Source organism: Haliotis rubra, unplaced genomic scaffold (assembly GCF_003918875.1).
Source record: "Haliotis rubra isolate DU_JTF1 unplaced genomic scaffold, ASM391887v1 Scf74, whole genome shotgun sequence".
Taxonomy (NCBI): domain Eukaryota; kingdom Metazoa; phylum Mollusca; class Gastropoda; order Lepetellida; family Haliotidae; genus Haliotis; species Haliotis rubra.
The window spans coordinates 2229755-2255114 of record NW_025767457.1 but is presented as its reverse complement, the minus strand read 5'-3'; the positions used below and the strand labels follow the sequence as shown (position 1 = coordinate 2255114).

General features: G+C 42.6%; 1 protein-coding gene across 1 annotated transcript in view; it reads right to left on the bottom strand.

Moving 5' to 3' along the window:
- Positions 1-25360, bottom strand: part of LOC124259857 (helicase with zinc finger domain 2-like) — a 68796-nt gene that overhangs the window by 15038 nt on the left and 28398 nt on the right. The window contains 13 exon segments of the mRNA XM_046694073.1: positions 2-1395; positions 2637-2718; positions 3701-3912; positions 4298-4640; positions 7276-7522; positions 8525-8716; positions 15057-15521; positions 16862-17382; positions 17957-18067; positions 19308-19518; positions 20563-20866; positions 22956-24252; positions 24255-24553. Coding sequence (XP_046550029.1) covers positions 2-1395; positions 2637-2718; positions 3701-3912; positions 4298-4640; positions 7276-7522; positions 8525-8716; positions 15057-15521; positions 16862-17382; positions 17957-18067; positions 19308-19518; positions 20563-20866; positions 22956-24252; positions 24255-24553 — 5678 coding nt within the window.

Here is a 25360-nt window from a genome sequence, read left to right as displayed (position 1 = left end):
CCTGGTTGCATCGCTTCGGATTGACTGTTTCAAAGTGGGAGAACTCCACCTTCTGGTCCTGTCTCAACCTGTACACACAGACCTGTTCACTTGACCCCATCTGTGCCTGTGTCGGGGTTGTCAGGTTGAAGATCCTAGGGATGCCTCTGTTGATGGGTATCAGGACACCAGTCCTACTGGCTTCAACACTGCAGACAAAGGATTTACTACTGGGGTCGATTGCTCGTCGTAGAATTCCAACCACTTGGCCATGGACTTCATGATGCTCTGCTTCGTGTTCCAAAACCTCCACAACCACCTCGTCATTGTTGAAAGCTTGACCGCAGTGTCTTCGACTGCTCAGTTTAATCTGGTGGATCGGTGAGGTGACGTCGATTACTCTGGCAAACATCTTCCTGGATGATTCAATATGAAGCACACAGTGCTTGTACTTGTCAGGACTACTCTGGATCAAGCTTCTCAGATGGAAGATGCTGTAGTTCTTTAGGAGATTCCGCTGTCCCTGCTCTTCATCCAACAGTGCCGTGTCTGAATCTTGATCCTCATCGGACTGAAGTCTCCTCTTCTCCTGGGCCCAGGTGGTATCATAATGTACAACAGCATGGCCTCCATCTTCCTTCACCCTGATACACTCCATGTCCAGATGACTTCCATCTCCACCGTCAGCAGCAATCTGCTTGATGATGCCATCACATTCATGTGTGACAACCTGCTTGTCTTCAGCAACTGGCAGCTGTCTACTGAACTGCTTCAGAGGAGGTGGTTGAGGCATGAAGCCATTCGTCCCCAGGGGCCTTAGAGGTTGGGGTGCAACTGGTTTCTGACCAACTGGGGAAGACCGCGATATCTGAGAAGGCTGCTGAGTTGGCGTCACTGTCCGAGATGATGGCGGCAGTGTATGAGATGATGCAGGGGCAGGCTGAGATGTTGAAGATCCAGGGCCATTCTTGCTTTGCCAGACCTTCGAATCCTTTTCTCCCCGTGCTCCTGACAGCGATGCCCTTTGCATTACATCAGCATTACGACTCAGTTCCGTTATCTCTGTCAACCTCAGTCCCATCGGTGACATCTGCAGGTTGAGGACTTGGCTCTTGATGGAGTCGTATGTTACTGATGGAGGGAACAAGCTCTTCATGTTGGCGCAGTGCTTCAGGTAAGTCCTCCACACTTGGACACACTCTCCAACTGCACACAAGCCGACCGGATCACCCACAACACACACATAGGACTTGGCCCGAGTCAGGGCTGTGTTCAGCAGCTTAGGGTCTGACAGGAAGCCGAAGTCCCCGATATCACCGTCACACTCGGATGATTTCAGCAGGTTCTCCACGTGGCTGGACTCCAGCAGATGCCGAGTTCTGCAGGTACTGATGAATAGGGCACGGAACTCTTTTCCTGCAACACAGATGGTGACGTATCATGTACACATCTTTATGAAGGTTGTCAGCAGACATCAAAAGCATGTTCCATCCATATCATGGCAGCTTGTTAAGTAGCAAGTCTTTGAAACTAGTGGTTCAAAGCATGAATTTTTGGCTTGTTTATTGTTAGTTCAACACCACACTGCTTCAATTTACAATGCTTATAATTACAACTTCTCAAAACTTCTTATTCAAACAATCTTTTGACACTGATTCATTTAAGATGTTTTCAAGACTGAGTCAGTTTACACTGAGTGAGTGAGTTTAGCTTTACGCTACACTCAGCAATATTCCAGCTATAAGGCAACATTCTGTAAATAATTGAGTTTGGACTAGACAATCCAGTGATCAACATCATGAGCATCGATGCTGTTGGGATTCAATGATGTCAACCAAGTCAGAGAGCCTGCCCACCCGATCTATTTAGTCGCCTCTTACGACAAGCGCCGCCATATAGCTGGAATATTGCTGGATGCGGTGTAAAACTAAACTCACTCACTCACTCTTATGACAAGCAAGTATCAAGTAGTTTTTCCACAGTTAAACGTGAATATGCCTATTGCTACATGCATCATATCATGATCTGTTACCAAGAGGTGAGGTGAAATTGGGTTTAACGTCGTGCTTGAGAATATTTCGCTCATATGACGACGTGCATGTGTGTGTATGTGTAGGTGCGGCTGCTTGTACTGGCCCAGGCTGAAGCTGGTTTTACAGCGCTAGCCCACTGAGATACCATGCCGCAGTGAAGCATGAATACCCCACTCAGACACATTATACTGACTCCGAGCCGACCAGTCCATGGTGTACCCATAAATGCCGAGCGCCAGGCAGGGACCAACAAATACTATTTTAACGTCTTTTGGTATGACGCAGTAGGGGATCGAACCCGCGACCTTCCGCTCTCCGGGCGGTGTTACCAAGATGCATATCATGAGCTTGCTGCACCCATGTACTGACATGTCCCACACATAGTAAAAGGGGTCACTCTAATGTTGAGCATGGGGCGGTGGGGTAGCCTAGTGGTTAAAGCGTTGGCTCGTCATGCCGAAGACCCGGGTTCGAATCCCCAGATGGGTACAATGTGTGAAGCCCATTTCTGGTGTTCCCCCGCCGTGATGTAGCTGGAATATTGCTAAAAGCGGCATAAAACCAAACTCAGTCAGTCTAATGTTGCCCATAATAATGTAGATGAAGGAATAAAGTCCCACAAACCTTGAACGTTGTGGATTGTGTCGACGCTGATTCTCCGTAGCTCTGGCCTCCTCTTCCTCAACATGTGTCTGATCAGAACAACCTGGAAATGATTTACTGGGTATGTGAGACTAGCTACCAAAATGTTGGATACATTTGTTAAACATCAGTATATAGAATATATAAACCATAAACAACCAGCTGATTATCCATCAAAACCGAATCCACCGAGCACAAAGACACAATAGTGATGAAAATTATGAATGGATCACTGACATCAGGTGTCACAACAAAATGTTGGCAGATCCTGCTCATTTGTTACAGTCAGACTCTATTGAACTGAAAAAAACATTTGGGCCGTTTTCGTGTTGATTTAACATTATTAAGATTGGAAAGTCAACTGGACACTGGTACAGCGTGATATACAAATTTGCTTGCCCGACAGAAAAAAACACTGGACTCGGATGTCGGGCAATGGGTTATTTCCACCCCTGTTTATGTCTCGAGTTTGGCCAAAAAGTCAACACACTCAAAACTGTGTGAAAAGCATTAAAATGCCTTTCAGACATGTAACACTATATTTTGGATTACACTTTCTCAGCGAAGCACTCATAGCTTCGGCTTTGAGCCGTCCCAATTAACACTTGTTAGAATGGTACACAAAGAAGTGGTATAGATTATCAGTGTTCAGACTTTCAGTTTTGTGGAACCCATGGTGGTGACCAGGGTTAGATTGCTGATTTTGTGTGCCTCAGTCAGAGTGGGTTTGAATCCAGGAGGGGACTAAACCCCAAAAAGGGCTAGAATCAGTATTTTACTAAGAAAGTGTAATCCCTAAAATAACATGCTACATCTGAAAGGTGTAAAAGAATTATGAAAGAGCAGCTAAATGTATGGTGTCTCAGTAGGCTATGAAACTAGTTATTTAAAGCTGCAGTCAGCAATTTTCCAGCTACATGACGATCCCGTTAGTCGCCTCTTATGACAATTGCTAAAGACGAACACCTTTACAGGTACTACATAGCTTGTTGGGACTTCTACAAGCATGCATGCAAGTTTGTGTACTTGAACAGTCAGACACACACCTGGTCATAATATGGGGTGACGACCTCAATCTCCTGAGGTGCTCTCTCCCCCCACTCAGTGGGCCAGTTATTGAAGAGGTCCTCCACCCTCTCTACGATCTCCTCCACCTCTGACATGTTGTAGTAGGAGGTGCTGTCTGAGTCCTGGATCTCTCGCCCCTGAACCACGTAGAACACCAGTGGCGTCAGCTCCACCACAGAAGGAACAATTCCTGAAACAGAATACAGATTAGTTCAGGAACTGTTGGATCATTATCATCCCAGTTTAAACAACTCTCCTATCTACTGTGCCCTCCGAATTTCTGAATCAATTGCAGTAAATTTCAGATTTTATTAATACCTGTGTTTAGGTAGACCAAACAAAAGCTCACAAAACTAGTCATTCAAACAAGTAGCTGAGATTACCAAGTTTGAAGCAATGTAGACAAGTAAGGGATGTAGCCCTTGGATACATAGCCATATCCCCTTCATCGGGGTGAGATATGTTTGTTTGTTTGTTGTTTAATTGAGTCTGGACCAGACAATCCAGTGATCAACAGCACGAGCATCCACCAAGTCAGCGACTGGCCTTTAAAAGCCTGCATGACCTTCACATACCCATTGCCTTGAGGCTATCTGGTCCCCCATAGAAGATGGCGGAGATGAAGCGAAGGATCTCCATCTTCGTCCTGTAGTTGATGCTGAGGAATATGTTGAGTGGGTTGTTGGACTTGTTGGCGATCTTCCCTGAGAAGCTCTCGTAGTACGCGTACAGTCGTTCCAACAGCGAGGTGTGGAAGCCGAGCTGTCTTGCCTCTGGGCTGTAAACCTTGGGGCTTATCTGCTTGTGGTCTCCCGTCAACACGATGCAGGTCCTCTCAGTAGCAAGTGACAGCGGCATGATTGTCTCACACTCCAGTGCCTGCGCAGCTTCGTCGATGAATATGTGTGTGAAGTAGCCCTGCAAAGTTCAAGGTATCTTGGGTCACATTTAGAGTGAGTGAGTGAGTGAGTTTGGTTTTACGCCGCTTTTAGCAATATTCCAGCAATATCACAGTGGGGGACACCAGAAATGGGCTTAACACATTGTACCCATGTGGGGAATCGAACCCGGGTCTTCGGCGTGAGGAGCGAACTCCTTAACCACTAGGCTACCCCACCGCCCCAGGTCACATTTAGAAAATTTACAGTTTCTTATATTCATCTACTCGACACCTCTGCTATGTATTGCAGCAAATAATTTTTTTAACAGAGGATCACCAAAATAAAATAATCATCCAAACAATTACCTAAAAGGGCACTATAATGATTGTTAGTTCTCATTCTATCAGTTGCTAGCAATAAGAATCCAAATCTTCTCCTGAAGCCCAATTGTCCAGACTAACAGACACCATCTACACAGCACATCACCATTTCCTGGCAAAACTGATCAAATTACTCAGCATAACTGACTGACTGAGTTTGGTTTTACGCCGCTTTTAGCAATATTCCAGCAACATCACGGCGGGGGACACCTGAAATGGGCCTCACACATTGTGCCCATGTGGGGATTCGAACCCGGGTCTTAGGCGTGACGAGCCAACGCTTTAACCATTAGGCTACCCCACCGCCCTACTCAGCATAAGACCCATGATCCACGTATACCTCAGACTGACTGACTGAGTTTGGTTTTACGCCGCTTTTAGCAATATTCCAGCAATATCACGGCGGGGGACACCAGAAATGGGCTTCACTCATTGTACCCATGTGGTATACCTCAGAAAATGTCAAGAAAGATCAAAGTATTCATCTGAAGGCTCATTATCTTGATTAACACTCACCATCCAATATTTACACAACATACCTTAAATATGTCATGAATGATCAAAGTATTCACCTGAAGACTCACTAACTTGATTAACACTCACCATCCAATATTTACACAACATACCTTAAAAATGTCATGAATGATCAAAGTATTCACCTGAAGGCTCACTAACTTGATTAACATTCACCATCCAATATTTACACAACATACCTTAAAAATGTCAAGAAGGATCACAGTATTCACCTGAAAGCTCACTACCTCAACATTCACCATCCAATATTTACACAGTATACCTCAGAAAATGTCCAAAAGGATCAAAGTATTCACCTGAAGGCTCACTAACTTGATTAACATTCACCATCCAATATTTGCACAACATACCTTAAAAATGTCAAGAAGGATCACAGTATTCACCTGAAAGCTCACTACCTCAACATTCACCATCCAATATTTACACAGTATACCTCAGAAAATGTCCAAAAGGATCAAAGTATTCACCTGAAGGCTCACTAACTTGATTAACATTCACCATCCAATATTTACACAACATACCTTAAAAATGTCAAGAAGGATCACAGTATTCACCTGAAAGCTCACTACCTCAACATTCACCATCCAATATTTACACAGTATACCTCAGAAAATGTCCAAAGGATCAAAGTATTCACCTGAAGGCTCACTAACTTGATTAACATTCACCATCCAATATTTGCACAACATACCTTAAAATGTCAAGAAGGATCACAGTATTCACCTGAAAGCTCACTACCTCAACATTCACCATCCAATATTTACACAGTATACCTCAGAAAATGTCCAAAAGGATCAAAGTATTCACCTGAAGGCTCACTAACTTGATTAACATTCACCATCCAATATTTACACAACATACCTTAAAATGTCAAGAAGGATCACAGTATTCACCTGAAAGCTCACTACCTCAACATTCACCATCCAATATTTACACAGTATACCTCAGAAAATGTCCAAAAGGATCAAAGTATTCACCTGAAGGCTCACTAACTTGATTAACATTCACCATCCAATATTTACACAACATACCTTAAAAATGTCAAGAAGGATCACAGTATTCACCTGAAGCTCACTACCTCAACATTCACCATCCAATATTTACACAGTATACCTCAGAAAATGTCCAAAAGGATCAAAGTATTCACCTGAAGGCTCACTAACTTGATTAACATTCACCATCCAATATTTACACAACATACCTTAAAATGTCAAGAAGGATCACAGTATTCACCTGAAGCTCACTACCTCAACATTCACCATCCAATATTTACACAGTATACCTCAGAAAATGTCCAAAGGATCAAAGTATTCACCTGAAGGCTCACTAACTTGATTAACATTCACCATCAATATTTACACAACATACCTTAAAAATGTCAAGAAGGATCACAGTATTCACCTGAAAGCTCACTACCTCAACATTCACCATCCAATATTTACACAGTATACCTCAGAAAATGTCCAAAAGGATCAAAGTATTCACCTGAAGGCTCACTAACTTGATTAACATTCACCATCCAATATTTACACAACATACCTTAAAAATGTCAAGAAGGATCACAGTATTCACCTGAAAGCTCACTACCTCAACATTCACCATCCAATATTTACACAGTATACCTCAGAAAATGTCCAAAAGGATCAAAGTATTCACCTGAAGGCTCACAACCTTGATCAACATTCACCATCCAATTTATACTGTGTATCCAATATTTACACAGGATATCACACTGTCAAAAACGGTCAAAGTATTTACCTGAAGGCCGAGCTTGGTGAGTTGCAGAGATGTCTCTACGGTAGTGATGACAATCCTGTGATTCATGATGTCCTCCTTTGAGGGGAACTCGAAGGCGATGTTTTCGGCATTGAAGATGCAGTACTTCTGGACCTCAGGTGGCACAGTGTTGACTCGCCTCTCCTTGATGTAGATGCGGCGGAGACTGACGCTGCTGTTCCGTCGCAGGAATGGGTCCAGGTGTTTAACGATGTACAGATCCGCAGCACTGAGGGGAACAACAGCTGAGGTCACTGACTACTTGAACTAAGTATCCAAGACAGATACAAAGAATGAGTGAGTGAGTGAGTTTAGTTTTACGCCACACTCAGCAATATCCCAGCTATATGGCAGCGGTCTGTAAATAATCGAGTCTGGACCAGACAATCCAGTGATCATCAGCATGAGCATCGATCTGCGCAGTTGGGAACCGATGACATGTGTCAACCAAGTCAGCGAAACTGACCTCCCGATCCCGTTAGTCGCCTCTTACGACAAGCATAGTCGCCTCTTACGACAAGCATAGTCGCCTTTTATGGCAAGCACATGGGTTGCTGAAGACCTATTCTACCCGGATCTTCACGGGCCAGATACACAGAAAGTCAAGCACCTTACTAACCGTGCTACATATTTATCTGGAGACAAAGTTCAAATGGCATGGAATCTAAATACGCTTTCTAAAAGGAATATATCAATGTCCTCTTTTTCTAAGATTCCATGCAATAACATTAACACAAATTATAAAAGAGTTTGTCAAGTGTATTAGTCCTTACAGCAACTAAATATGACACAAACTTGCATAGCCATCATTGCCATTGTACTTGTGATCATTTTAATAACTTGAAATGGGAAACACTGATCATTTATAATAACTTGAAATGGGAAACACTGATCATTTATAATAACTTGAAATGGGAAACACTGATCATTTTTAATAACTCGAAATGGGAAACACTGATCATTTATAATAACTTGAAACGGGAAACACTGATCATTTTTAAAAACTTGAATTGGGAAACACTGATCATTTTTAATAACTTGAAATGGGAAACACTTATAATTTTTGAATAATTTGAAATGGGAAACACTGATAATTTTTTAATAATTTGAAATGGGAAACACTAATAATTTAAAATAACTTGAAATGGGAAACACTGGTGATCATTTTTATTAACTTGAAATAGGAAACATGGAGGACGTATCTGCACATTTCTAACATTTGCCTCTATACCTGTTGGATTGTGCACAGATGAGAATTTTTGTCTCTTTTCTCTCCTTTAAGAGCACCATCGCTGCCTGGGCTAGTGTCTCTGTCTTGCCAGTGCCAAATGGACCAAACATAATGAAGGTCGGTGTGTAGCCGGTACGTTCAGCTACGATGTGTTTCACAGCTGCCATCTGGTCGTCATTCAAGATCTTCGAACTAAAAAATACAGCATGAGCATCAATCTATGCAATTGTGATAGGAGCAGCTGGTGTTGTAATTTAAGTAAACTGAAGATCACTGTCTACCTGATCTAAGCACATGTTTCAACAGTTTCAATGACACCTGTCACAAACCCAGAGAGATCATCATTATATCTACCTGATCTAAGCACATGCTTCAACAGTTTCAATCACACCTGTCACAAACCCAGAGAGATCATCATTATATTTAGTCCAGGAGGAGAATCTCAAAAGGTGCCTAGAAATAGGATTTCGTAGCCTCCCCAGTACTGATTTGGTTTGAGACTATTTTCAGTTAGTATGATGTCTTGGGCTCATGAAAAGGCCTGTAATACTCTCAGATTGTGGTATCAGGTTTTTTTTACAGGCCATTATATGAGGTGGGGGTCTCCGAGCATTTTCGTCACATTTGGTTTGCTGTCCGACAACACATAAAGTTAATCATTAATAGTTTTTTACTATCAATCTGACCCTTTCATTTTGACTTCTGTGTACTGCTAAAGGATGTAGAAATTATTTGACATAATTTTGTTTTGAAAAAAAAATCAAAATGGCCGCCATTTTGGCCGCCATTTTGTTTTGTCAGTGTTTTGCCTTCTCGGTACTTAAATTTACATAAAATGAACACGAATGTTTCCATTTACATCCAAAGTTGATACTTTTGATGTTTTTGACACTTGTTTCTCCTAGAGTGATGACTTGGGCACAAAACAAGTTATTTTGTATGATAATATCGTGTTAATTGAATGTTTTACAGCTTATTCTTTGAGACAGGGGTATTTTAGCGATTCTCCGACTTTTCATGGAAATGTGTGATGGTGATTTATTTAATGGTAGTTAACATTATTTTTGTTACTAAAACAAGTTGTTTTTGTTTTCTCTTTACTTCTAGAGTGACAGCATATTATTAGGAATTTTTATATATTACCCAGAATTCAAAATGGCGCCTAAATGGCGCCATTGTAGTTTAACTTCATATGCTTAGTGGAGGACTAAATTTGTACTGATATGAAATCCAAACAACTCATTTGGTGTCTAATGTTTAATACAGTTTAGGAATAGAGCTAAATTTCAATGATATTGTCAATCAAAGCTTCACACTCCTAAAATATTTGATGAAATAACATTATCCAGAAGTGTTTGAAAACTATGCTTCATGACCGATAACTTCGTTTAAGCTTTGGTTGTATGTATTCAAATTGTTCTATCAGATAACTCTTAATCACATTTGATGCATCCATAAGCTTGCAATTAACCCTCCTTTTCACTTTCTTTCATTTCATATGTTACTTCATGTCAGAATCGGACCTGTAAAGATCCGGGTTAGAATTGATCTTCAATAACCCATGCTTGTCGTTGGAGGTGACTAACGGGATCGGTGGTCAGGCTCGCTGACTGGGTTGACACATGTCATCGTATCCCAATTAGCGCAGATTGATGTTCATGCTGTTGATCCCTGGATTGTCTGGTCCAGACACGATTATTCACAGACTGCCGCCATATAGTTGGACTATTGCTTAGTGCGGTGTGAAACTAAACTCACTCATGTCAGAATCGGAGTCATCTACTGGCAACAAGTCGAAGATGTTCGGGCAACAATCATCTGCCATACAAATGAACATGCCTCTGTACACACTATATCATTCTTTCTGCTGGCATGCTGACCTTTTGCATTTACACGATGTCAGTTCAACCAATCCACGGGGAGCAGGATCTCAACACATAGAATAGGGATAAGCTGACCATCACAAATGCTCCAAGCATGGTCAACTGGTGAAGGAATGTTCATGATTGGTTGCAGAGACTGTTTCCAAACATGGACTTCAATGTGATGTTTGGGACTGTTGGATGTTGGTGGGAGGTTTTCATTCAATATCTTGTGTCATCTACAAACATCACTGGATTATTTGGTACATACATAGAACTTACAAACTTGCCACAAGATGTAATGAGTGTTTCTTGAAGATCTAGATTGTCACCCAATTGTGTCAATGTTTGTTGGTGATTTTCAGAGGACTTCTGTAAGTTAATTCCCCATGTCGAACGTTCTACACGTTCTAAAATTGGACGGAGTAATAACGTACTTAAAATGAGATTGCCATACTAAAAACGGAATTGCCATACTACGAACGGAATCGCGGCGCTTCAATCTTACTGGGTACGTGTGCGGGACGTAGTGCAGTCCGGCATCAATTGCAATCACGTTTGTACAGTTTCCAACTGGTCCATCCCATTTGCAGAACTCTACTGAACTCTAGTTAGTCGCTATTCCAATCAATTATGTTCAAAGAAAATGAATTGTTCTGAAGAAGCTTGTAGTAGAAGGTTTTAACAGTTTGCAATGGGTTCTCATCACGTTCTACTACCGTAAAGTATGTTTATGTAGTTCTCATGCAGTTCTTACTTTGTCAACTCTGTGTGCATTACGATATGACAAGGTAGAATTATATATATACATCGTTTTTAACATGGTGCGTCATTTGGGATTGAGTTTCTATGAACAAGTTTGCAGTTGTCAAAATATTGAATGCTGGTTTCCTGCAATTTTATCGGACTGACTGACTGACTGAGTTTAGTTTTACGCCCGCTTTTAGCAATATTCCAGCAATATCACGCGGGGGACACCAGAAATGGGCTTCACACATTGTGCCCATGTGGGAATCGAACCAGCATAGCCGTGACGAATAGCGCTTTAACCACTAGGCTACCCCACCGCCCCATTTTTATGGAAGCAGAGCAAGAGTACAAGGAGTTGGTAGAGCAAGAAAGAAGGAAAACACAAGAACTTGTTGGGTGAGGAACTGGCTTAAACCTGAGAGGTGAATAGTTGTGGGACATTATCATCAACTGATGGGCGAGCTCCGCCTTGATGATCATGAGTCCTTCTACAATGTCTTGAGAATCACCCACACCATGTTTGATGAACTTCTTGAACACATTGACCTCTTTAAAATTAGTTTTCCACCCTTCTTCTTCCTTGGAGGCATGGTGATGTCAATGTTTCCACCTTGAAACTGAAGCGGAATAAGAATGGGCAGGGTATTTATACAAATCGAAACCAGGAAGTGATTGCTATTACGACTGCAGCACTAGAAGCGAATTGAGAAAGTAGTGAGAATGGGAAGAAGTGCCTGAAAATGAGTTGGTTTAGTTAAGAATGAGTTAGAACGGGGTTGTGCTTGTTAAGAGCGAGATAGGTCTAGTTCAGAAGGGATATAAAGTGACTAAGGGCGGGACTGGACTGCTTGAAAACGTTGTCCACACGAGGTGAGCGGGCAATTTTACCCACTCTAAGCGTAACACCAACTGTCTGGGAATGGGGTAAAGAGGAGACAGGCGTACTGAGAACTGTTTATGATCAAACTAGCATTGTAATTTATACAAAAGTTACACGTTCTATCCGTTCGAGCTCACTTTACAATTATTGTTTGGGCGAGTCAGGACATCCTAAGAACTACCTTGGTGTGACTCGGGCTTTACCCACAGGTAGCATGGCTGGATCAACAGAACACCATCGTTAGTTCATAAATACTACAAGACTAGACTTGTTGACTGCTGATGTGTTTGTCCCATTGTCTTGGCATTGGTTTGTTTTGCCAACAATCTTGACTTCTACGCCGTTGGCGATCCTCTTTTGATTTGCTCCCCTACTTTGATTGACTCTCGTCTATGCATACCTGTCCCAAACAACATCAACTCTAATGTAGTCTGTTCGATTCAGAATTGAAGTGAAGTTGTCCCAATGCATATCAGCCAAGTCTCCAAATCTGGAAGCAGTTCCCTTTCTGAACATTTGCAATTTTGCCATTCCATCAACTATATGAACTGGCAACATTCTAAGCTTCTGCTAGTATAAGCAGCGAAGGACCAAAACTTCCTTTTCATGTTCAATTAACAAACCGCTTTTGATGTTCTTTCTTAATTTTTCCATCTGAATGAGCCATTGTAAAATGAACACTAGAAATGTCCATGTTCACATCAAGGCTGATGACAAATCCATTCAATCTTCAAATAAATTATGTCTGTGAACATTGAAAGTGAAGTTGTTGTCCCAAAGGATATGATTCACAGCCTCTTGCATGTTAAACAGATTGGGGCAGAGCAAAGGGATAACTTCATAAGTAGTCGATTGAACTCTTCAGGACAAACTTGTGGTCACCTTTACATCGACTGAACCTGAAAACCTATTCTACATTGATTCCCAAAAGGCTGTAAAGCCCAGGGGGTGAAGCTTCACACAACAAATGGATGACAAGTTGGATGTTCAAGAAACACTCATTACATCTTGTGGCCAGATTGTGAGTTCTATACATGTACCAAAAAATCCAGTGATTATATGTCTGTAGATGACACAAGATACTCAATGGAAACCTCCTACCAACATCCAACAATCTAAAACATCACACTGAGCAGTAAACTACCAAGTCCATGTTTGGAAACAGTCTCTGCAACCAATCATGAACATTCCTTCACCAGTTGACCATGCTTGGAGCATTTGTGATGGTCAGCTTATCCCTATTCTATGTGTTGAGATCCTGCTCCCGTGGATTGGTTGAACTGACATCGTGTAAATGCAAAAGGTCAGCATGCCAGCAGAAAGAATGATATAGTGTGTACAGAGGCATGTTCATTTGTATGGCAGATGATTGTTGCCGAACATCTTCGACTTGTTGCCAGTAGATGACTCCGATTCTGACATGAGTGAGTTTAGTTTCACACGCACTAAGCAATAGTCCAGCTATATGGCGGCAGTCTGTGAATAATGGAGTGTCTGGACCAGACAATCCAGGGATCAACAGCATGAACATCAATCTGCGCCAATTGGGATCACGATGACATGTGTCAACCCAGTCAGCTGAGCCTGACCACCGATCCGTTAGTCACCTCCAACGACAAGCATGGGTTATTGAAGATCAATTCTAACCCGGATCTTTACAGGTCGATTCTGACATGAAGTAACATATGAAATGAAAGAAAGTGAAAAGGAGGGTTAATTGCAAGCTTATGGATGCATCAAATGTGATTAAGAGTTATCTGATAGAACAATTTGAATACATACAACCAAAGCTTAAGCGTAGTTATCGGTCATGAAGCATAGTTTTCAAACACTTCTGGATAATGTTATTTCATCAAATATTTTAGGAGTGTGAAGCTTTGATTGACAATATCATTGAAATTTAGCTCTATTCTAAACTGTATTAAACATTAGACACCAAATGAGTTGTTTGGATTTCATATCAGTACAAATTTAGTCCTCCACTAAGTATATGAAGTTAAACTACAATGGCGGCCATTTAGGCGACCATTTTGAATTCTGGGTAATATATAAAAATTCTAATAATATGCTGTCACTCTAGAAGTAAAGAAAACAAAACAACTTGTTTTAGTAACAAAAATAATGTTAACTACCATTAAATAAATCACCATCACACATTTCCATGAAAAGTCGGAGAATGGCTAAAATACCCTGTCTCAAAGAATAAGCTGTAAAACATTTAATTAACACGATATTATCATACAAAATAACTTGTTTTGTGCCCAAGTCATCACTCTAGGAGAAACAAGTGTCAAAAACATCAAAAGTATCAACTTTGGATGTAAATGGAAACATTCGATTGTTCATTTTTATGTAAATTTAAGTACCGAGAAGGCAAAACCGACAAAACAAAATGGCGGCCAAAATGGCGGCCATTTTGATTTTCAAAACAAAATTATGTCAAATAATTTCTACATCCTTTAGCAGTACACAGAAGTCATAATGAAAGGGGGCAGATTGATAGTAAAAAAACTATTAATGATAAACGTTCAGGTGTTGTCGGACAGCAAACCAAATGTGACGAAAATGCTCGGAGACCCCCACCACATATAATGGCCTGTAAAAAAAAACTGATACCACAATCTGAGAGTATTACAGGCCTTTTCATGAGCCCAAGACATCATACTAACTGAAAATAGTCTCAAACCAAATCAGTACTGGGGAGGCTACGATTTGAAATTTTTCAGCTGCCTCCTCCTGGACTAATTTACCTGATCTAAGCACGTTTCAACAGTTTCAATCACACCTGTCACAAGCCCAGAGAGATCATCATCATATTTACCTGATCTAAGCACATGTTTCAACAGTTTCAATCACACCTGTCACAAACCCAGAGAGATCATCATTATATTTACCTGATCTAAGCACATGCTTCAACAGTTTCAATCACACCTGTCACAAGCCCAGAGAGATCATCATCATATTTACCTGATCTAAGCACATGCTTCAACAGTTTCAATCACACCTGTCACAAACCCAGAGAGACCATCATCATATTTACCTGATCTTTAGGACATGCTTCTCATTCCACTCAGGGCTGAGCTGGACGAAGTCAGGGAACACGATGTCCGTGTTCTTCAGGCAGTCAATGGCGTAGTGCATGCGGCAGAAGTGGAGGCGATGCATCTGGAACTGTATCTCCAGCTCCAGCTTCATCTCTGGCCGGATCTTCAGCCCCTTGACGCACACAGGCGGAATACACAGGTAGATGTACTCCTTGCCTCGGCCGTCGTAGTTGAAGTTGTCCTCGCGCACAATATTTGCCTCATAGACAGTTTTCTTGCTGTCATTCACTGGGGCCATCAGAACCTTTTTGACACTGGTCAGGATCAGTTTGCCGGCATTTGTGTCTTCTGTGAGATTCTCTGTGAGATGCACTCTGCCGAACATTTCCCCAGGTCGAGGGTAGATTGCACACTTGTCTTCTATTTGATTGATGATTTCAATTTCAGTACGGAGATTGTAGCTGCAGCAAGGAAAATCGTAACACATAAATATTTACATGCTTCATGATCATATTGATCTATAGCTGAAAATAGTTTGATATGAAGTAAGAGCTTAAGCTGCACTTTTAATACATGTAATTGGCAGCAGTGTTCCAGCTTACCAGTAACCTAAGTTAAGGGAGTCTGGGTCAGCCTAGTCTGTGTATGATGACCATGATAACATGGGCAATGATTTCTGCTGTTGTTCACAGCCAACAATCATTTTAACCTTGTAACACAGCTGTCACAGCAATCACGTGACTGACCGACTGAGTTTGGTTTTACGCCGCTTTTAGCAATATTCCAGCAACATCATGGCGGGGGACACCAGAAATGGGCTTCACACATTGTGCCCATGTGGGGATTCGAACCCGGGTCTTCGGCATGACGAGCCAACGCTTTAACCATTAGGCTACCCCACGGCCCCCAATCACATGATGCTGGAGGAAAGTTGTTTACTATATGCCTGTCATATAACTACAAAACTTCAAGCAAGGCTCCAGATAACTTTAGAGGATGTGGGTGTACTTACACCTCATATTGCAAGTGGAGGTGTACTGAGAATTTTGAAGAAGTACTGACACATTTTTGTGTGAGCGAGCCGGTGATGTGGTTTGTTATTTATAATATTAAACAACTTTTCAGCTATTAAATTTTATATACGCTAGTTGTACAAAGGTATTGTCCGTACATGATACACTTGAGATCTTAAATTATGTCGTAGATTACGTCATTGAATTTTAGGCGTACATTACGCATGTATATCCCTTATCTGTAGCCCTTCAAGGATGAAAAGGTCCAGTATTTGAAATAAAGAATGCAAAAACAAGGGGTCTTGTCATTACTGTAATGTGAAATACCAAAGGGTGGAGGGTAACAGTAGTAGAAAACCCTCCAAGTGTCAGTCTATCAAAGACTTATCATTTCCCTAGTGAAGAATTAAAGAACTGTCCGCAAAATTTTCACAGAAGTAAAACAGATCGGACTCCAAAATGCTCTTGAGAAATTTCACTTACTGTGATTAAACTTAACACGCCTGCCATGATACATTAAAAACTGAAGAATAGAAAAGAAATTTTCACTTCCTATAAAAAACAGGTCAAACATACCCATAAAGCCTTCATCGTTCAGAATTATTTACAGACCGCCTCCATATAGCTGGGATATTGCTGAGTCCGGCGTAAAACTTAACTCACTCACTCACTTCATCGTTCAGAAGTAAAAGGACTCCAATATGCTCGAGAAATTTCAGTAACGGTTCCCAACAGTTATGGTGGCGTGACTTTAACATGACTGCCATACATAAAATGGTGATGCTGACCTGGATATGATGTGATGTCTGGTCATCTCCTCCAGTTCCAGGAGCTTGTGCATCTTGTGGATGTAGTTGTTGCGGTTGAGCTCCGCGATGATGCTGTTCTGGGTGACAACATGTTCCGAGGAACTGGGCTCCTTGTATTTCCTTAGCAGCTGTTCGTTGAACTCATCTCCGCACATGTTGCCTGGACGTATTATTTCCCGATTGAGGCTGGTCCATCGATCAAATGCCAACTTCTGTCGGAGGGAATGCACCTGTTCATGGATCCTCTGATGACCAACCTCCACGGACATCTTCCGGACCAGGACGGGCGCAGAGCCGAAGTCGAAGATGACCCACTGGCTGAAGGAGCCGAACATGCCACCAGTAAACTTGATGTCAACTCTATAGCAAGCCATCCCTTTGGCATCTGTGTTCTCAAACGTGTCTCCAGGAGCAATCTGGTGAGTTTTGCCATCCTGAGAGCAGATGGTGAAGTGGAGTCTGTCTCGGTTGTACAGCAGGGCTACCTTCTGAAGAGGATTCTGAAAAGATGATGGCATAATACCATCAGGTTTTACACAACTCAGAAAGAAATATGCAAACAGATACACGGACTCGGAAAACATATATATATCTTTTTGTGTGTGTTGTTTATTAAGCTTGTCATTTCAAGCATATTTCAGCCAGTGGTAAGTCCTGGAAACTTGTGGTCCAAAGCATGAACGTTTGTTTGTTTACTATTACTTGTTTAACACCACACTCAGTAATATTCCAGCTACATGGCTGTGGGCTGTAAATAATCGAGTCTGGACCACACAATCCAATGATCAACAGCATGAGCATCTTAATCATACCTTTTAAATTGCTATTTGTATATGTTAGACCAGTTATGTTAGATGACCAGCTGTCATGCCCAATGTCAATGTTTATCTTCATATAAGTGCCAATTCATTATCTAGAATTGTTACTGCTCTGATTTATACTGTATCTTATTTCGAGTGTACCTTAATTATTTAACTCACTCATTGTATTTGTAAAGAAATGAAAAAAAAAAATCTATCCCAGATGTTCACAGGTTTGTGGTGACCTATATCCAAGGTATATGTTGACACTTACAATTGACCTGATGATGTATGTCCACACAAGCGAAGCCTTCTTATCCTCTCTGTACACATTCAGAGACTCCATGGGCGGAGTGACCGTCACACCTTCAACTTCCTCCGACATCTGAAAAAGGTGTAGTGATTTCATGCTGTGCACTAGGGGACTGAGGGGAAATGAATAGGTTTTGGTAACTAAATTCATACTAAAGGTGCTTAAATCACCTTTTGGTGTTACCATGGTAACTGTAACCTGCTGAGTAGGTCAGACAGCCGACTTTGTGTCCTGGAGTGAGTGAGTGAGTTTGGTTTTACGCCGCTTGCAGCAATATTCCAGCAATATCACGGCGGGGGACACCAGAATGTACTTTTCAAGTAAAATTGATATTTTTATACTTATCCTGACTCATAATCTTTTGCTTATCTCCCTTTCCCTTGCGAATGGTAGTGGAACACTTGAATCCCTTGAAGTTCCCGAAGCGGACGTAAAAATACACTCACCCACGAGTTACCTCCCTTTTCCCTTTCCCGCGTAAACAGTCATGTGACCAGCCTTACTTGTCACTCTCACCTGATTTTTCTGCCCATGCAGACTTTACAAGACTCAGGAGTCTGGCAAATGGTTAACGCTCCAACTAGTGTATAGATACTGCAGTCAAACAAGTACGCTGTGGGATTTTATCACACTTGACCTAATATGCGGTCAAATATTCCTTGAGAGGCATTTAGAAGTTGGAGCAGATGACTGTGGTCAAATAACTTCAGTGAGAGGCATGTAGAAGTTGGAGGTGAGGTGAGGTGAAATTGGGTTTAACGTCGTGCTTGAGAATATTTCGCTCATATGATGACGTGCATGCGTGTGTATGTGTATGTGCGGCTGCTTGTACTAGCCCAGACTGAAGCTGGTTTTATAGTGCTAGTTCACTGAGATACCATGCCACAGGGAAGCATGAATACCCCACTCAGACACATTATACTGACTCCGAGCCGACCAGTCCTTGTTGTACCCATTAATGCCGAGCGCCAGGCAGGGACCAACAAGTACCATATTTTAACGCCTTTTGGTACGCTCTAACCACTACACCATGGAGGCGGTCGTAGAAGTTGGAGCAGTAAGGAAGGATAACAATATATGGATGCTGTTACATGTCCAGGTTCCGACAAAAAAGAACTCCTTGAAAAATTATTTTTTGTGAACCAAAACAATGTGTCAGATTCAAGGCAAACACTGAATTGGGAAATCAGTGACCTGTTTGATTTGATCAAGAAAGTCCTGTCCTCTCAAAAGAATCACAACCATCACTTCAAATGATCAATGAAGAAGGGGTTTCTTTAAATATTTCAAAAGAGAGAGTATTACGACTTACAACAGCGATCCCAGAATCGGATGTCTCATACTTCTCAAGGAGTTGATCCATGTAGGAAAAGACCTTCTGTTTCTTGGCCATGTCTCTCTTCAATTGCCGCCACTCGTAGCGCTCTTTCCACTCGTCCAGTTCCTCCTCCGAGTGGGCGTAGTTACAAAGGTTGTACATCTCCGGAACATGGGAGTACTGACACCTCTCATCAATCATGTGTCTGCAATAATATGGAACATGTCATGCATATTACACACACTGCTATATCATGAATTCATGAACAGGTATGTGTTCTCATTGTATTATATCCTGAATTCTCCAGCTTTAGGCCAAATCATGTAAATCATGAATTTGTGAATCCTGGGTTCATATACCCTTGAATCTTAAAATGGGAGTAGAGAAACCCACAAAACATACCCATTGTACATTGTACCCATTCTCCAATCACGGTCGCATTTTCCTCTTGTATCTTATCATGAATTATAGAGTCCTGATGAGTCGAATCGCTGGGGACCAAGTAATAAATTCGACTTATCGATGTATTCGAGACATAGGTATGTCTATGAGGGTAGAAAAAAAGATGATCCCATCCTAATTCCTCCGCCTAAGCATTTGTTTATCTAATGATTTCCATATCACTAATAGGGGCACCTTATCAGTTCCAGTCTGATTAGCACAGACAGTGATATCCGTAAAATCACTAATCTGCCTTTTGAACTCACCGACAGGTACTTCGAGTTATGCATAATATTCGAGACACCAGCATTCGACTCATCAGGATTTGACTGTATATGGCTCCATTATATGAATTCTCTAACCACAGGCAGAATGAATTTTTGAGAATAATGGAAATGCTCATGCATGTCTGTGCATGTCTGCCTCTCACTACCTTGTTTTATGCCACACAGCAATAATCCAGCAAGAAAACATAACACTGTAAATAATCTAACCATATTAATAAAGGGACAACCCGTGAAGGTCTGGGTTAGAATCGATCTTCAACAACCCATGCTTGTGGAAAGAGGTGAATAACAGGATGGGGTGGTCAGACTCCCTGACAGGGTTGACACATCACATCCCAATGTCCATACACCGATGCTCATGATGTTGATCACTGAACTGTCTGCACCAGACTCAAGTATTTACAGATCACCCATTTCTCTGGAATATTGCTGAGTGCAGCATTAAACAAACAAACAAACAAACAAACAAACCAATGAATAAAAGGTCATACTGATCACCTAAACATACAAGATAAACTTACTTAGCGCAGAGGTCGTAACTGGAGGATGGTATTCCCCAGGGAGGCTGGCGATGGTTCCACTGATGATCCTTGTCGGAGTTGACGTTGAACGTGTGCCGCTCCGAGGCGCAGTGGTTGTCCCACTGCTTCTCACTGTTGGACTGTATACCGCAGTACTGGCAGTAGTGGGGGTTAAAGTTCAGGTCAGAGGGAGCAATGACGCGAGCTGCAGCTTTCTGTACAGACACCACAGACTCGCCCGGTTTTGGTGGAGGTACAAGTTGGGCTTTGCGGGAAGCCTCGGCAAGGTCATCCAGCGTTTTCACTGGAAACATCACACACACCATATACAGACTTGAAACTGTCACTCCATGTATGTCCGCTAGGTGTTAAAATATACAACTGAAAGAACTTAAAGCCGCTCATTTTTCCTAAAAGACTCAAGTTAATCTGTCAGAACGTTCCAACTGTGGGCATTCTTTAACACCTGAACCAGTAAACAACATCAACCGATTATGATTATTATCATATATTCTAAACCAAAAGTCACTGTGTTCTTTAATTTGATTGGTTGAAAAACATGATCAAATGGTATTCGATTCCCGGAAATTCGCAGCGTATTATTACATACAAACATCGCTCACACCATTGTATTGTTACGTCGTCAGCTGTGATGACGTCATTAAACGATATTGTGACGTAAAGTCCGAATGACGTCACAAATGAGCAGTTCCAGATGCTACCATGGGAGACAGCTGAAACGGCCGGCTGATGACATTTCACTGCTGGTCCCGTACTCGATGTCAATGAGTGCAGACACAAAACGTGTGTGGACCTTTTGGTTTACTTTTGTGTTTACAATGTCGATAAACATCATGTGTTGGCCAATTTCCGGGTGTTATTGAGTATTTGAAGCAGGGAATATTTCATTTGAAACCTCCGGCTGACGCCATCGGTTCCAAATGAATTCCCATGCTTCAAATACTCAATAACACCCTGAAATTGGCCAACACGCGATGTTTATCTCCTAAATATATGTATAAAGCGCACATATCCACGCAACTAGTGCATGCTCAAGGTGCTGGAGTATTCCCTTGTTCAACGGATGTCTTTCTTTCTGGCATTCTTTAAACCAACTCAACTCCCTGGGGATCATGCAACTCATGCAGCCTGTTAGGTGCAGCGAGTTATCACACAGCCATAATCCTCAGTAGAGCTACCTTGGTAAGATGGGCCTTCAGCATCAGCACTTGGTAATGGTGTAATAGATTTATCAACATGTACCTAGCATGGTTCATCATTTATCAACTTCCATGTCAGAGATGCCAACCCTGAATCTAATGACAGTAGAGCCATGCCTGCCTAAAAGCCAGGCCTGAGCACCGAAAGGTGCGAGTTGGGGGCAAGTGCGAATGGGTCTCACATACATATGGGCCATGACATGCATTCGGTGAGGTGAGGTGAAATTGGGTTTTAGGTTGTGCTTGAGAATATATTGCTCATATGACGACGTGCATGCGTGTGGATGTGTATGTGCGGCTGCTTGTACTAGCCCAGACTGAAGCTGGTTTTATAGTGCTAGCCCACTGAGATACCATGCCGCAGTGAAGCATGAATACCCCACTCAGACACATTATACTGACTTCTAGCCGACCAGTCCTTGTTGTACCCATTAATGCAGAGCGCCAGGCAGGGACCAACAAGTACCATATTTTAACGTCTTTTTGGTAAGACGCGGTCGGGGATTGAACCCGCGACCTTCCGCTCTCCGGGCGGACGCTCTAACCACTACACCACGGAGGCGGTCCACATGTATTTGGAAAAACTATGTGAAAATTTATCCTCAATAACATGCAACATACCCAAAGGATCACATGCTAAGCTTCCAAATGCTTTACCTGATGACGACTCAAATATATCACTGGTGACTTATGAAATTGTATACTGTAAAAACAATTTCTGAACTTCTGAGTTTTTTAAAGACAAATTGGAGAGCAGATTTTGCATTTGAAAATCGGAAGGCTTGGCATCTCTGCCATGTACGAACGTACTCTTCATTTGGTATGTGCAACCTTATGGTTTTGAATCATCTATCAGATGATTTTTTAGGTGCGTAGTTATTTGTATACTGAACTTAATTCAGGACCGAATAATTTTTTCAAGTTTTGTTCTTTTGCCCATTTGACACAGTATTAACGCTGCTCAGTGCTTATTATGAATATGATCAATATAATTAATTATTATCACTATCAGGGAGACTGTAGTGAGTGAGTGTGTCATGTTTTCACTGTATTCCACTTTCTTTGAAGGAGGCAAACAGTGTTCAAAAACATAAACCAATCAATATTAATGGATACACACACTACAATAAAGAAACTTATACAATACTTGGCAGAATTAATATTCCTAATTACCATTATTTTTGCACATCCATTTCCAGATCTCCAGTTCCTCTTCCCCGTGTGCAAACTGACATGGCCCTCCCAGGTTGTAGTCACACTTCTTCTTCTCTCTCACATACTTGCAGATAATGAAGTGGTAGTTGGTGGGGATCTTCCTTGGGAGAGGCCGAATCTCTTTCAAGCTTGGGAGAACCTGGAACATGCGAATCTGGTGCCACAGGTTGTGCAACTTGCTGCATCTGTCCTTGTTTCCGTCTTGGGTGCTTCTGGCTCCCTTCTTCCAGCATATTCCACAGATGATCTGAACGTTGTAAGGGCAGTCACCAGGTCCTGCTGCTGATGGTGGTGGCGTTGCAGTCCTCGTCGGTGCTGTTGCTGCTGTTGTTTTTGGAGGCGGACGTCGAGTGTCTGTAGAGAGCCCAGGCGGCAGAGGTGGTTCTGCTGCATGGTTTCGACTGGTCAGGATGTCAGACTCCTGGACAATCTCCTTTCTGCTCATTCCAGTATCACGCTCCAGCATCCATACATCTCGCTCCACCATGCTGTGGGCAAAACGACAGGTTCCCAGAAACAAGTTTCGACAGAAAAGAAGCCATCTGCAGATTTTAAAGAAGGCTGTTTTGTGTAGGAATCCTCTGCTGTTGATGACTGTAACAGCCCCATCTGGAGCAAAGTGGGCCAGAACAGAGCCTGACTGCCATGGATGTTTGAACATTCCCTTGCAGAATCCACTACCACCTTCTGTAGCTATCATTGGGGGTTGGCTGTAGTAGCAGTTGCGGCAGATGAAGGCAAAGTAACCACCATGTTTGGAGAGGATTTCATTGAGAGAGAAACCTCTGTTCTTACTTGAGGACCGATTCTGCATGATGAACTCGGTCACATTAAAATTGCCTCCATCTTTTTCCAAAGTCCATAGAATCTGTTCGATGATGTTGTGGGCAAAACTGCAGTTTTCCTCTCCATAGTGACACCAATCAATCCGATTGTACGTGACACTGTTACAAATGACATAGTTCCCGGGGAATTCACGGTGATTCTTCCGTTCCCGCACCCGGTACCAGGGATTGTTTCCCTGCCGCCCCCTCATGGCCAGGAGGTTCTCTTCACACAAGTGGGGGTGGGGGCTGTAGATATACCGGCCTGGGAAATTGTTGTAACACAAACACATCTTACACATGACCTTGAACTCATAAGTCTCTGCTATAGGATTATCCATCTTAACCCTCGAGCCTGCATCTCCATCTGGATGTGTAGCTGCAGGTGGTCTGTATTCTTCGGGGGGTGCGTAAGCAATAGGACTTGTCATACCTGGTGGGGGTCCTCGAATGTTGGGGGGTGGAACTGAAAAGTTAGGGGGTGGATGGTGAATTGTTGGGGTTGTTGCATCATAGCACTGCCTGGAATTAGTGGTATACCGACAGCAGGTTGTTTAGTTATCAGGGGAGATTGCCTGGATGGAGGTGGGGCTGATGGCATGTGGGTAGGGCCAGCAGGCACTGGTTTCGCTTGAGCAGTCGGGGTAGCTGTCTGGTAGTTCATTCCTGGGATGACATGCTTCTGGCTGAGGTCAGTGACCGATGAAGCTGGCACTCTGCCAATGCTGGTGTCTGCAAGTACATAGAACAATTACAACACTGAATTGTGTGCTAAAATAGAATTCCATGGGGTTTGTCTTAGACAAATGTTAAACGTGAAAATGAACAACTTCATGGATGACTTTGGGCTTATTGCTTTAGCTACTTTTGATGTAAATTCAAACATTCTTGATCTTATGTTGGAAGAATTTTTAACATTTAACTGGATCCAAAATTCTTTCAAAAAGCAAACCTCGTAGAACACAAGACATCCCTCAATATTAAACACTCTGAGTGAGTTAATGTTACATCCAGAAGGAGGGGCGAAAGGAGAGAGGGGCCGAGGGGGAGAGGGCTGAAGGAGGGAGGGGCAAAAGGAGAGAGGGCTGAAGGAGGGAAGGGGCGAAAGGAGAGAGGGGCTGAGGGAGAAAGGGCAAAGAAGAGAGGGGCCAAGGGAGAGAGGGCTGAAGGAGGGACGGGCAAAGGAGAGAGGGGCCGATGGAGAGAGGGCTGAAGGAGGGAAGGGCAAGGAGATGGGCCGGAGGGAGAGAGGGCTGAAGGAGGTAGGGGCGAAAGGAGAGAGGGGCCGAGAGAGAGGGGGCTGAAGGAGGGAAGGGCAAAGGAGAGAGGGCTGAAGGAGGAAGGAAGCTAAGGAGATGGGCCGAGGGAGAGGGCTGAAGGAGGTAGGGGAGGCTGAAGGAGAGAGGGGCCGAGAGAGAGGGCTGAAGGAGGGAAGGGCAAAGGAGAAAGGGCTGAAGAAGGAGGGAAAAGGGGAGACCAGAAGGAGGGAGGGCTGAAGGAGGGAGGGGCCGATGGAGAGGGGCTGAAGGAGGGAAGGGC